Source organism: Scyliorhinus canicula, chromosome 25 (genome assembly GCF_902713615.1).
Source record: "Scyliorhinus canicula chromosome 25, sScyCan1.1, whole genome shotgun sequence".
NCBI classification, from domain to species: Eukaryota; Metazoa; Chordata; class Chondrichthyes; order Carcharhiniformes; family Scyliorhinidae; genus Scyliorhinus; species Scyliorhinus canicula.
The window spans coordinates 15,338,871-15,353,586 of record NC_052170.1 but is presented as its reverse complement, the minus strand read 5'-3'; the positions used below and the strand labels follow the sequence as shown (position 1 = coordinate 15,353,586).

Genomic DNA, 14,716 nt, shown 5'->3' with positions numbered 1-14,716 from the left:
GTAGGGTGGGGAAATCTACAATCATCTACTTAACCTCAAAGGTGCTAATGGATTGTTTTAGCTGCAAAATGCAGAGGTGTTTGGGTTTGAAATATTGAATTTCTGATCGATTCAAACTAAAAATAGGATGATTAATGGTATTTCAGAATTAGGTTGCATTCATGGTTTATAAATTACATCTCTGGAATTTAAAAGGATTGTAGAGATTATACTGTTGGTGATCAGCCTTGCTGCTTGCCAAAATTAGGATGCAGATAGTTTGTTAAGTTTTCTCGGCCAGATTCCTGCCTTGTCCAAGAACTCACCCTGTTGAATTATCTCCAAAATAACCCAGAGAAATCCAGGATTTTGTTTGTTGTTGCCTCGAATGCCCTTGCAGGTGCACGCAACCCAAGCTGAGAAAACCAACAATTTGCCTTTATATTGCGGCCTTTAACATAAAAAACATTCAACCCAAGGTGTTTCACAGGAGCACCAGACAAACTGTGGCCTCTAGCTACAGAATAGGATTAGGGAGGAGGCCAAAAGCTTGCTCAGAGGTAGGTTTTAAAGAGTATTTTGGGGGCGAGGGGGAATGAAATTCCAGAAGAAAGGCACACGTTGACAATCATCAAGGGCTAACGACCCTCCATAGTGCACTCAAAGTATTGAAACACCAATTTTCCACTGTGTGGATCGGCCTCATTTCTCAGGATCTGTCTTGCAATGTTATCAACCTTAGCGGAAAGAGTATTACAACTGATAGGCCAGTCCCTCAAATTTTGTGATCCAGGCTGTCTGAATTCATCCAAAGTTCCACAGGTTTGGTGAACAGTCTGGCACAGGCTAAACTATCTTGGAACCCAAAAACAAATCCGTGCTTTTCTCCTGGCCCTCAGCTTTGCCCCATTCCCAGTAGGGCAGCCTGTTGGGGACGATTTTCAACCATAGTTTGAGAGCAGACCAGGTGAACAGCAAATACGAGTAGCTGGCGACATATGGTAGGCTATATTAGGAGTACAGTAGTCCCCCTTTATAACGCGGGTGTTGGGGTCCAGGACAGCCACCCGCGTTGCAACCGAGCCGCGGATATCCACGATGGGGGTTTTAAATTTATTTAAAAATCTATGCTAGCGCTTCCCATTGAGAGTCTACGGGGGGCGGGGGGAGAGGTCAGACCCCCGTAGACTCACAATGGGAAGCGCTAGCATAGATTTTTAAATAAATTAAAAACCCCCATCGTGGATCTAATTAAAACAGTGTCAATTTCAGCGGCCGGAGAGGGAAGCTGCTCTTTCACTGAAGCAATCAGCGGCCGCTGAAATTGACACTGCCGGCTGCTCTCTCCCTCCAATCCAACTTTTAAGTTTTACTGTTTCTGATTGGAGGGAGAGAGCAGCCGGCAGTGTCAATTTCAGCGGCCGGCTGATTGTTTCAGTGAGAGAACAGCTTCCCTCTCCGGATCAAAGTGAGCCGGCCGCTGAAATTGACACAACTGACAGTTGGGGTCCATAAGCCCCCCCGCGGTATATCGCGAACCGCGGTATTGCGGAGCGCGGTATAACGGGGGACTACTGTATCGCGGTACCTAGGTGGGATGTACCTTATACTGTAGTATGAGTGGTAGAACCTGCCTGCTAGTTCCACCCAGCAGGCGGAGCACAAGAGTCTGTATTTCACCCACAGCAGTCATTCGGTACCTGAGCTGCTGGGGTAACTACTTGTTCATTAAAGCATTCACTTACATAGAATTTACAGTGCAGGAGGCCATTCGGCCCACCGAGTCTGCACCGGCTCTTGGAAAGAGCACCCTACCCAAGTTCAACACCTACACCCTATCCCAATAACCCAGTAACCCCACCCAACACTAAGGGCAATTTTGGACACTAAGGGCAATTTATCATGGCCAATCCACCTAACCTGCACATCTTTGGACTGTGGGAGGAAACCGGAGCACCCAGAAGAAACCCACGCACACACGGGGAGGATGTGCAGACTCCGCACAGACAGTGACCCAAGGCGGAATCGAACCTGGGACCCTGGAGCTGTGATGCCATTGTGCTATCCACAATGCTACCGTGCTGCCGTCCACAATGCTACCGTGCTGCCGTACACTTGGACTACAATCTCGCTTCAGTAGTGATTGATCGTGCATCAATTTAATGAACAAAATTGAAGAATGGCAGCTCCCCGCATCAAGCCAGAGTGTCTACAAATCAACCCCCTTGCGGCAAATGTAGCAGCAACTTTTTTAACATTGGCTGGCATGTTTCAACGGGTACATCAGGACGGCCCCGACTACCCCCACGGAGGAACAGAAAATGCAAGTCCTCCACTCAAGGGTGACCCCAGAAATCTACATGCTTATTGAAGACGTGGACGGTTTCGAGGACGCAATGACTTTGTTAAAACCCGCATTCTGCCCTACTCCATCGAGGTGGTCAGGGCCATAACCAGAAACTGCCAAATCTGCGCGGAGTGCAAGCCGCACTTCTACAAGACAGAGAAAGCGCACCGCCCCTTTGAACGCCTCAGCGTGGATTTCAAAGGGCCCTTCCCTCCACCGACCGCAACACGCATTTCTTAAACGCGATTGAGGAGTACTTCCGGTTCCCTTTCACCATCCCTTGTCCCGACATGACGGCTGCCACCGTCATTAAAGCCCTCCACAGCATCTTTACCCTGTTCGGTTTCCCCGCCTACATCCATAGCGACAGGGGGTCCTCCTTCATGAGTGACGAGCTGCGTCATTTCCTGCTCAGCAAGGGCATTGCCTCCGACAGGATGACCAGTTACAACCCCCAGGGAAACGGGCAGGTAGAGAGGGAGAACGGGATGGTTTGGAAGGCCGTCCTACTGGCCCTACGGTCCAAGAGTCTCCCAGTGTCCCGATGGCAGGAGGTCCTTCCCGATGCACTTCACTCCATCCAATCACTACTGTGCACTAGTACCAACGAAACACCTCATGAACGTCTCGTTGCCTTCCCAAGGAAGTCTTCCTCGGGGACGTCGCTCCCAACATGGCTGGCAGCCCCCGGACCCGTCCTACTCCGCAAACACGTATGGGCCCACAAGTCGGACCCACTGGTCAAGCGGGTACATCTCCTCCATGCTAACCCCCAGTACGCCTATGTGGCGCACCCCAACGGCCGACAAAACACGGTCTCCCTCCGGGACCTGGCCCCCGTTGGATCCCCACCCTCACTCCCCCCCACCAACCCCAACCATTTTTTCACCGGCGCACACCACCGCAGCCCCCTTCCCAGGAGGATCCGTCCTCCCACTGGCCCCATCCAGATGCGATGAAGCTGAAGACGACACGCTCCCAGAGCCACGGATGCCCGAGCCAACGCCAGCATCACCGCCGGAACTGCGACGATTGCAGAGGACGACCAGGGCCCCCGACCGGCTGATAGTTTCATTGTAAAATGATCTTGTAAATAATTGTCTGTAAATGTGTATTGCATGTAAAGGCACCGAAGGGTACCGCTATAACCTCTACCACTGTTAAAGCAAGGCCACCACCCCCGCCGGACTCTTTTTTCAACTGGGGTGAATGTGGTAGGCTGTATTAGGGGTATCACGGTACCTAAGTGGGATGTACCTTATACTGTAGTACGAGTGGTAGAACCTGCCTGCTGGTTCCACCCAGCAAGCGGAGCATAAGAGTCTGTGTGTCACCCACAGCAGTCATTCTGTGCCGGAGCTGCTGGGGTAACTACTTGTTCATTAAAGCCTTCAATTGGACTACAATCTTGCTTCAGTAGTCATTGATCGTGCATCACGACACAACATCAATGGGTGAATTAATTGCCTTGTTCCAGACAGAATGGTATGGCCCCTTCCAGTCTGTAATCGGGAATTTTCTTTGTGTGCATTTTCTTGCCCTCCGAGAATATTTCAAATAAATTCCAGCAGCGGATGTTTTAGTAATTATAAAAATAAGGTCATCACCACCCCCTTGCCCCAGATATTTAAAATGTATTGTTCCAATCACTCATCTCGCTCACACCATTACAACTCAAAGATTATATACAGATGAAGTTAAAGCCATAATTGGATTGGCTTTGTTCTAGGTAGTTTAAACTGCAGTCCCAGAAAGCTAGTTCCAGTCACATGACTGCAGGATGACAGTTCTGGGGTCTAGACCATCACAATACAAAGGCAGTTTACAATGGTCATTCACGCTTAGCTGTGCCAACATCAGCTCGAGTATTTTCCTTTGTTCACAATAATATTCGGAGATTGCCGCTCTAGAGATTGCATATTCTTCAAATGCTGGGTCACCCTTAAACAATGTATAAACATCACTGGTGGCTGCAAAGTTTCCTTACTGAGATCCATATTTAACTAAATATTAGAGGGAAATATTAAATGGAAGAGGGTGTAGAAGGATGGGTTAGTAAATTTTCAGATGACACGAAGGTCGGTGGAGTTGTGGATAGTGCTGAAGGATGTTATAGGATACAGAGGGACATAGATAAGCTGCAGAGTTGGGCTGAGAGGTGGCAGATGGAGTTTAACGCGGAAAAGTGAGAGGTGGTTCACTTTGAAAGGAGTAACAGGAATGCAGAGTACTGGGCTAATGGCAAGATTCTTGGTAGTGTAGATGAACAGAGAGATCTCGGCATCCAGGTACATAAATCCCTGAAAGTTACCACCCAGGTTAATAGGGCTGTTAAGGAGGCATATGGTGTGCTAGCCTTTATCAGTAGGAGGATTGAGTTTCGGAGCCACAAGGTCATGCTGCAGCTGTACATAACTCTGGTGCGGCCGCTCCTGGAGTACTGCGTGCAGTTCTGGTCACCACATTTTAGGAAGGATGTGGAAGATTTGGAAAGGGTTCAGAGGAGATTTACTAGGATGTTGCCTGGTATGGAGGGAAGGTATTACGAGGAAAGGCTCAGGGACTGGAGGTTGTTTTCGTTAGAGAGATATAGGACAGATGTCAGAGGCAGTTTCTTTACTCAGAGAGTAGTAGGGGTGTGGAACGCCCTGCCTGCAACAGTAGTAGACTCGCCAACTTTAAGGGCATTTAAGTGGTCACTGGATAGACATATGGATGAAAATGGAATAGTGTAGGTCAGATAGGCTTCAGATGGTTTCACAGGTCGGCGCAACATCGAGGACCGAAGGGCCCGTACTGCGCTGTAATGTTCTATGTTCTATTAGTCACAATCGAATGTGTTCCAGTCAATGTTTAGCTGCTGCCACCTTAAGAGGTTTTGTGCCACCTTCACGAGTATCATCTTAGGTAAGACCCATCTTGCACTGAGAAATCTGCATCCTTTCTTCCAGCCACAGCTTAGAAACAAGTTTCTTTAAATAGCGAATGCATGCATTCACCTACATAGGGAATGGGACTTCTCTTTTTGTGAGAACTTGTGACAAATTCTGTATTTACCTAGTGTCAGCCCGAGCTCAAGTTAGTAGTGCACTCAATTCTTGAGTTAGACGGTTGTGTGTTCAAGACCCATTTCAGAGAGTGAGAGTACAAGAAATCTATCCAGAGCTTATTGAAATAGGTGGCAGTCTACGAATGGGACGTTAAGCCAGACCCTATCTACTTTGAAGAATTGGGGAGTTATCACTGCTGTCTTGGTCAATATTTATCCCTCAATCAACATTATGAAACACTTTTGTTTTCTTTTTTAAATTCATTTACGGTTAGGCCAGCATTTACCCATCCTATTGCCCTTTAGAAGGTGGTGGTGATGAGCTGCCTTCTTGAATCACTGCAGTCCTTGAGGTGTAGGCACATCTACTGTGCAGTTAGGGAGGGAGTTCCAGGATTCTTTCCCAGCGACAGCAAAGGAAAAGCAATATATTTCCACGTCAGGGTAGTGAGTGACTTGGGAGGAGAACCTCCAGGTGGTGCGGTTCCCAGATATCTGCTGCTCTTGTCCTTCTAGATGGTAGTGGACATGGATTTGGAAGGTGCTGTCTAAGCAATCTTGGCGAGTTACTGCAGTGCATCTTGTAGATGGTGCACACGGCTGCCACTGTGCGTCAGTGGCGGAGGATTTGAATGTTTGTGGAAGGAGGAGCAATCAAGCGGGCTGCTTGGTCCTGGATGGTGCCAAGCTGGTGTTGTTGGAGCTGTATTCCATTACACTCCCAACTTGTGCCTTGTAGATGGTGGACAGACTTTGGTGAGGGTGGGGGGTGTCAGGAGGTGAGTTACTTGCCGTAGCGCCTTACTTGTGTGGCGCGAATGTAACTTGTTAGCCCAAGCCTGGATATTCTCCAGGTCTTGCTGCATTTGGACATGGACTGCTTCATTATCTAAGGAGTTGCGAATGGTGCTAAACCTTGTGCAGTCATCCACAAACATGCCCACTTATGATGGAAGGCAGGCCATTGATGAAGCAACTAAAGATGGTTGGGCCTAGGACACCAGCCTGAGGAACACCTGCAGTGATATCCTGGAGCAGAGATGATTGACCTCCAACTACTACAACCATCTTTCCTTGTGCCAGAGACTCCAACCAGCGGAGTTTTCTCCGATTCGTGTTGACTTCAGTTTAGCTAGGATTCCATGATGCCATACTCGGTCAAATGCTGCCTTGATGTCAAGGGCAGTCACTCTCACCTTGCCTCTGGCATTCAGTTCTTTGTCCATGTTTGAACCAAGGCTATAAGGTCAGGAGCTGAGTGACCCTGGCGGAGCCAAACTGAGCGTCCGTGAGCAGGTTATTGCCGAGTAAGTGCCACTCGATAGCAATGGTGATGACTCCTTCCATAACTTTGCTGCTGGAGAGTAGACTGATAGGGCAGTAATTGGCTGGGTTGGATTTGTCTTGTTTCTTGTGTACAGGACACACCTGGACAATTTTCCACATTGCCCATTGCCAGGTAGATGCAGTGTTGTAGTTGTACTGGAACCGCTTGGCATGGGGTACTGCAAGTTCTGTAGCACAAGTCTTCAGTACCATTGCCGGAATATTATCAGGACTGGCCTTTTTGCAGTATCCAGTGCTTTCAGTCATTTCTTGATATCATGTGAAGTAAATCATATTGCTAAAGACTGACATCTGTGGTGCTGGGGACCGCTGGAGGAGACCGAGATGGATCATCCACTCGGCACTTCTGGCTGAACTGTTGTAAATGACTCAGCCTCGTCTTATGCACATATGTGCTGGCTTCCTCCATCATTAAGGTTGTGGATATTTGTGGAGCTTCCTCCTCCAGTGAATTGTTTAGTAGTCCACCACCATTCATGGCTGGATGTGGCCGGACTGCAGAGCATAGATCTGATGTGTTCCTTATGGAATCACTGACCTCTGTCTATTACTTGCCTCCTATGCTGTTTGGCACACAAGTAGTTCTGTGTTGTCACTTCACCAGGTTGACACCTAATTTTTCGGTATGCCTGATATTGCTCCTGGCATGCTCTCCTGCTCTCTTCATTGAACCAGGATTGATCACCTGGCTTGGTGGTAATGACAGAGTGGGGGTATGCCAGGCCATGAGATTGCAGATTGTGGTTGAATACAATTCTGCTGCCAATAATGGCCCACAGCATTGAGTTGCGTGATCTGTTCAAAGTCTATCCCATTTAGAACGGAGGTAGTGCCATACAACACGATGGAGGGTTGCCAGGGCTAGGTCTGCCGTTGGCATTTCCAGAGCCTGGTTCGATGCCTGGATAGTGACCGGTTTCATTTCTTTTTTGTGTGTTTGTAGCGATTGGATACAACAGAGTGGCTTGCTAGCCCATTTAAGAGTCAGCCTCTGTGGGTCTGGAGTCACATGTAGGCCAGACCAGGCAAGGATGGCAGATTTCCTTCCCTAAAGGGACAATAAATGAACCAGACAGGTTTTTACAACAATCGACAGTCATTTCATGGTCATCATTAAACTTTTGATTCAAGATTTTTATTTAATTCAAATTTCACCATCTGCCTTGGCGGGATTCGAACCTGGGTCCCCAGGGCATGACTCTGGGTGTCTGGATTACTAGACCAGCGAAAATGCCACTACGCCACAGCCTCCCCTCAATTGCTAATATGATACTAGTGGTAGCTCTTTGAAATTTCATCAGTACATATTGCAAACAAGGTTTCTGGACTTTTGTTGTTGGCTGTTATGCAATTCAAATGAAGCAAAAGACTTTACTTGTGAATATTAAAGCTTTGGGAAGAAACAAGTCTGTATTGCATTTTAATGACTCACGGGCAAATTTTGTTCCTGGTAGCTGAACAATGGGCTACCTTCATGGAAGAGATGGTTCAGGAACAGTCCAGGTATAGCCGCTCAAAGAGGGGGGGAAAAAAGGAGGGCAAACAAACCCTCCTTGGATCACAAAGACAGACAACAAGAATTAAGATTTTAAAAAAAAATGGTATGCTTATGATAGGCGCCAGGTAGAAAAGTTAATCGAGGACCGATGAGGTTCACAGTGGAGGTGAAAATGCAAGTAAGAGAAGCAAAGGGAGAGTATGAAACAAGAGTGACAACTAACATAAAAGGGAATTCCAAAGTCTTCTATAGGCACAAATGGTAAAAGGGTGGTGAAAGGAGAAGAGGGTTGATTAGGGAGCAAAAGGGATTTACACATGGAGGCAGGGTGCATGAATGAGGTATTAAATGAATACTTTGTATCTGTCTTTACCAAGGAAAATGCAACTCAGGCCATGGTTAAAGAGGAAATAGGGCAGCACGGTGGCACAGTGGTTAGCATTGCTGCCTCCGGCGCTGAGGACCCGGGTTCGAAACCCGGCCCTGGGTCAGTGTGTGTGGAGTTTGCACATTCTCCCCGTGCCTGCGTGGGTTTCACCCCCACAACCCAAAAGATGTACAGGTTAGGTGGATTGGCCACGCCAAATTGCCCCTTAATTGGAAAAAAATAATTGGGTACGCTAAATTTATTTTTTTTAAAGAAAGGGAAAAAAAGAGGAAATTCAAGTCACTAGAGGGATTTAAAATTGATATGGAGGTGGTATTGGATAGTCTGTCTGTACAAGTTGACAAGGCACCGGGGACCAGATGAGATGCGTCCAATGATATGGAGGAAAATACGAGATTAGAAACTGCAGAGCCACTGGCCATAATTTTTCAGTAGACTGTTAATATGCACAAGTTTAGTTTGCTTCATCTGAATTGCATAGTAGTAGGGGTAATGGATTAGAAATTGTAATCATTATGGCCCTTGTTCAATAAAGGCCCACAATTACAGTCCAGTCAGTTTAACTTCAGCAGTGGGGATACTTCCACAGACTATAAGTCGCAACAGAATTCAGTCACATGGACAAAGGCATGAATTTAGGAAAAGTCGTGTTCAACTAACTTAGGAGTCTTTCGAAGTCACAGATGGTTATAAAGGGCAATGTTGTTGATGTGGTGTAATAATCCTACGATTCTGCGGTTATGAGAGATTTATTTTCACCACCACCACTCAATGGAACTATGATGAAAAGCTGCGATCAAATAATATTTACATTAGGTTTTGACAGCACTACTCAGGAGTTAGTGGTCATCATCCCAGTCTTTTCTGCTGGTTTTGAGGGCGTGTTTTAACACATACACCAGGGTAGCCATACATCCGGCTCGCACAATTTTTGAATGTCCGATATTAAATGTATATGTACAGTTTTTAAAACTCAAACCCCAGAAAGGGCATTATGCCACCATGCTTCAGAAAGTTCATGCCACAGCAGCATCAAGTGGCGTGCTTTACATAAACAAATTCAAAAATAATTCTTCCATGCTACCCTACCAACTCAAAAAAAGTGACACTTGTCCATGTCATCTCGAAGATAAACATTGCTAGCATCAAAACTATAGCATAATACGCACACAATCATGGAGATCTGGATCTCATCTGTATTGCATCAAATAGAGACAAGGTGCCTCAGAGGAAAACTCAACTGGAGTTCATTCAGCAGCCATTTCAGAGCTGCATGGAAGAGAATTTGGAAACTAGAAAATGAGTAAGGAGAAAAAAAAAATAGAAAAAGGAACTAAAGATGGTTCAATAGTTAACACCATCTTAGGAGATAGAGATGGAATAAATTGATTCATTCATTCATAACTCTCAGCTCGTGTCCAAACTGCAATACTATATTCAAATTTAGCATTGTTCTGGTAATATCAGACAACCTACTATGATACATGTTCAAAATGGAAATTAGCCAACCTTCTTCAAGTCTGGGGTAAATGTACCAGCGAAGCAGCACCTCTTTGAAGCACACATGGGAATGAGTGTCTGGGCTTGAATATCTCAGTCCCTAATCTAAATTAAACATAGAAAGGACGAAACACATACCTGCTTCTTTCCTGCCTCTACCCCGTGATCCTTTGGTAGTCTGTATGGGTATTTCAATCTCTTCTTGTGGCATCTCAGAAATTTTCTGAAGAAAAATCTTTTCCAAAGCTTCTGCCATTAAGACTATGTCATCCCCTTGCTGTTAATGAAAATAAAGAAAATACATATTATCCAGTAACTTATGATTTAACTACAACTGTAAAGCAAAAACAGAGAGAGTGGGGAGAGGGGAGAGGGAAGCTCTTAATGAAGCTCAGCCTTGGTTTGCTACAGTGCCTGAAAGTTTAACAGAGGTTAGTCACTGTAGTTGGAAATGAGAGCTTTAAAAAAAAAGTGATGGCAGAGTTGGTAAATTCACTGCCTGGTATGGTGGTCCTGAGCCATAGAAATTGGGACGGTCCAGAGTTGAGTCAATGCTCTATGACAAGTTTACTAAGCTCAGCAAGGAGAGCAGCAAGGGTGCTGTTCATAGCCTTCAATATAAAGGAAAACAATGGTGAGAGAAAACATCCAATTCATCATTATCCAGCAACCTGCGTTTGAAGTTAATTGCATGTGGACATCGTGTACGTATGCATGTTTTGGACATCCTCTGGTAAAACAGCACGTCAATACTCTACAGCAGAGCTGCCAACCTTTCCCAACAGAAATAAGTATTCCAGATACCAAAAATCAGTATTTTGCTAGTAGAATCAGTGTTTTCATTTCAAAGAAAAAATGTTTTACACCTTTATTGCACAAATCCAACGCTTTTACATACATGTGCTGACACCTTGATGCGAGACCGTGCGAAGGATCACATGACACGCATGCACGGGGCCCTGTCTTCCAGCAGCCGTTGTCAAGGAAACAAATCAAAGCATTTCGGGAGAAATGCATTCACTGCGGCCCGCCAATCAGCTCCTCTTCCACCCCCCCCTCCACCCCCACTTGCCAATCAGCCCCCCCCCCCCCAAAAAAAAACAGTCAACCCACACACAGACGCACGCACGCGCGCTAGTTGGCAGCGCTGCAATGCAGTCAGTACAAGAGACTTAACAGGCTTGAACTGAGGCCGACTGATAACTCCTACACAAACAGCCCTGCTGTGGCTAGTTTCCTCCTCGCTTGACTAAGCCAAAACCGGAACAGCTGGAAATGATAATGGAAGGCACTACAGAACATATTCTATAATGCTGCACAGAGAACAAATGCAGCAGGACTTAAATTACCCATCTATCTGTGTTTTTTTAATTAAAATGGAAACATTTAAAAATGGCATTACTATCACCCCCATACAATTACCAATGCTACAGGCTTTCGACGATGCAGGTGATCGCTACTGTAGTCGACCCTCAACGTGATTTTTTTTATCCCAATAGTAAAATACAGGCACCTCGATGCCTCATGCAAGACAGCACGAAGGTCAGGATCACCTGACACACATACGCGGTTAGTGTGCAGGGCGGAGAGGGGGGGGCAGGGCCGCGGCACAAATAAAGCATTTCGGGAGGAGGCTTGCCAATCTCCCTTTACGTATTTCAATGCGAGGAATCATGCTGCCATATTCAAGATTTTCCGTATAAAATATGGAAAATCCATGCTAGTTGGCAACTCTGACTCTACAGCCAAACCAAGAAGGGTCTGGATGATACTCCACATTCATGAAACTATCCAGAAGAAACTGAGAGAGTGGAAAAGCGAAGAAAAGTGATTGTGAACAATTAAGCTCAACTTAGCTTAAAAGATATGATATTTCAAGTCTTGCCACCTTAAAGCTGTTATCCGCCGCTCCAGGACTTCTGCTTTGTACCCCATAAAATAGCTTAAAATTTATACTGCCTCTTCCTTTGTTCCTTCCAAAATGTATCACTTCATACTTTCCTGCACCTTATTTTGTTTGCCATCAATTGTTCATATGTCCTTTGGGAAGTCTATGATCCCGTTCATTTTTCATTACATTTCAAAGCTATTTGTCATTGCAAACTTGTAAATTAAGCCCCCTAAACCCTATTCCAGATCATTAATAACGAGGGCGGCATGGCAGCACAGTGGTTAGCCCTGTTGCTTCAGTGTCAGGGACTCTTCGATTCTGTCTGTGCGGAGTCTGCATGTTCTCCCGTGTCTGTGGGTTTCCTCCAGGTGCTCCGGTTTCCTCCCAAAAGATGTGCTTATTAGGTGAATTGGGCATTCTGAATTCTCCCTCAGTGTACCCAAACTGGCGACTGTTCCCCTAACAGGGGATTTTCACAGATTTTCACGTCATGCAGTTCAGTGTAAGCCTACATGTGACACTAATAGATTGTTATATCTGAAACAGCAATGGTCCTAATAAATACAACCCTTTTGGGAGAAATCGGTTTCTCCCAAACAGACAATATCAGAACTTAAAGTTTACTATTTCCAGAGGACCTTTACTGTACAATTCAGGGGGGAGTTGTGTTCCAGAAAAACACAGTATTCAAGCACACCTGTCTGCGTGATTAGTGGAAGATATAGTTCTGACTTATACTATTCAAGAATCAAGACACATTTGAACCTCCAGTTTTGCTAGTTGTCAAGTTAATTTTGATCAATATGTTTTGATAACAGAACAGGGTTTAGTCAAAATGTATTAGTTATTGAACTGTTAACCCCTGTTTATATGTATATACACAGTCTATAATTTTTTTTGCACTAGTTTTATTTTGCTCATTTCAACTGGATAGGAATTGGAATCGTTTTTAAAATTTGAATGATTACATTTAATTAAACTATAGTACGATGATCATTGTGTTGCAATACAAATAACTTGCTTATATGCAAGAACATTTAACATTTTAAGAAATAAAACCCTGTTAATATAATGAATGAGCTTTAAACGTAATTTAAGGGATGTGTATGGTGAGTTTGCACTGTTCATTCTTCCCCTTGGAGTGTCCTGCCTACTGCAGCAGCATGTCAGAGGTTCTTCAGAGAACTGGAAGGCACGCTACCTTTAACAAACTAATCTCCAAAGCAATATCGCTTTTAATTTCACTCGCGAACAGCAAGAAAGCCCGCAACGGTTTAAAAATTCACTCATCCTGCAGTGTTTAAATAAACTGCACATGATTTCTGCTGCAGCTGCGTTCTTGGCTGCTTTTCCAGATAATTCCATTCCATCCCCTCCAGAAAATAATCAACACACACGGCCCCTCAAGGAGAATGGAACTTGAAAAATCGTTGTGAACAATTCGGTTTGCATGTTTAGACTTGTCTCGAAACTAAAGGTTTCTCTTCAAATAGTAGGTACCATTAATGAGTCATGTTCATTATCCAAGCGGCAGCATGGTCAACTTTAGCAGCTGAATCCATACTGCCTTCCTCATTCAGCTTCATTTCTTAGCAATCCAATGTTCTGATAATATACTTAGTTACATTACACCTTCTCCACAGGCAGCCATTGCAATGCAACACGTATCTGAAATTACAGTTGATCGAATTCCGCTCGATATATCCAACTTTATGCCTGCCAAATCTTACTTCAAGATAATGCCACGTAAAGAAATACTACGGTTCTGCACGTATTTAGGATCCGTAAAGTCTTTGCTAATGTCCACTTGTTTTGAAATTAACCAGCAGATACGAAGCATTTTTTTAAAAAAAAATAAATAAAACGTTGTCACATTCATTTGCACAAGATTAAAAGACGCATTTGACCCCCAATGCAACATTCTGCGAAACACCGAACATTTAAGCTACAGTCAGATGCTGTACAAAAACTTGATGGCAACAAAGCTCTTCACGGACCTTCAGGATGCCTCAAGAAATGGACAAATTCTACAAGCACAGGTCTCGGTCTTCAGCTAATGTCACAGATTCCATCATTTAAATCAAATCTTTCGTTTCTCAGGAGATGTAAAGTTGCGGACTACGATTTGGCAGCTTAATTAAATATTTGCTGCACCCGTCTTTCATCAATTTCATTGAAAGCCTGCCTCCTCGGCTGTGAAAACCATGAAACAAACAATTCATCCAACTGGTCACCAGCTCCCCAGTTCCCTATATTGGTCATCTCAGCTCCCTGGACAAATATCTTCATTGAACTGTTGGAGGACAGCTACTTTAAACATTTCCTTTCCACATATTACTGTTCTATTTATTATATGCACTTTTGATCTATCTATGGACTGTTTTTCTGAAGTTTAAAAACACAAAGTGACAACTTTTAATCACTGGTCCGGTTTAGCAGAAAGCTTACGATCGTGAATGAAATGGGGAACGTAAACTGTCCAAATGTCCATGGGCAGCACGGTAGCACAAGAAAGCTTCACAGCGCCAGGATCCCAGGTTCGATTCCCCGCTGGGTTACTATCTGTGTGGAGTCTGCACGTTCTCCCAGTGTCTGCGTTAGTTTCCTCCGGGTGCTCCGGTTTCCTCCCACAGTCCAAAGACGTGCAGGTTAGATGGATTGGCCATGATAAATTGCCCTTAGTGTCCAAAAAGGTTAGGAAGGGTTATTGGGTTACA

General features: G+C 45.0%; 1 protein-coding gene across 6 annotated transcripts in view; it reads right to left on the bottom strand.

The window, feature by feature from the left end:
• brd4 (bromodomain containing 4) overlaps window positions 1-14,716 on the bottom strand; it is a 216,360-nt gene that overhangs the window by 97,603 nt on the left and 104,041 nt on the right. For all 6 annotated transcript variants that reach the window (XM_038784571.1, XM_038784573.1, XM_038784572.1 and 3 more), the window contains one exon: window positions 10,247-10,385. In XM_038784571.1, coding sequence (XP_038640499.1) covers window positions 10,247-10,385 — 139 coding nt within the window. The remainder of the gene's footprint in view (window positions 1-10,246; window positions 10,386-14,716) is intronic.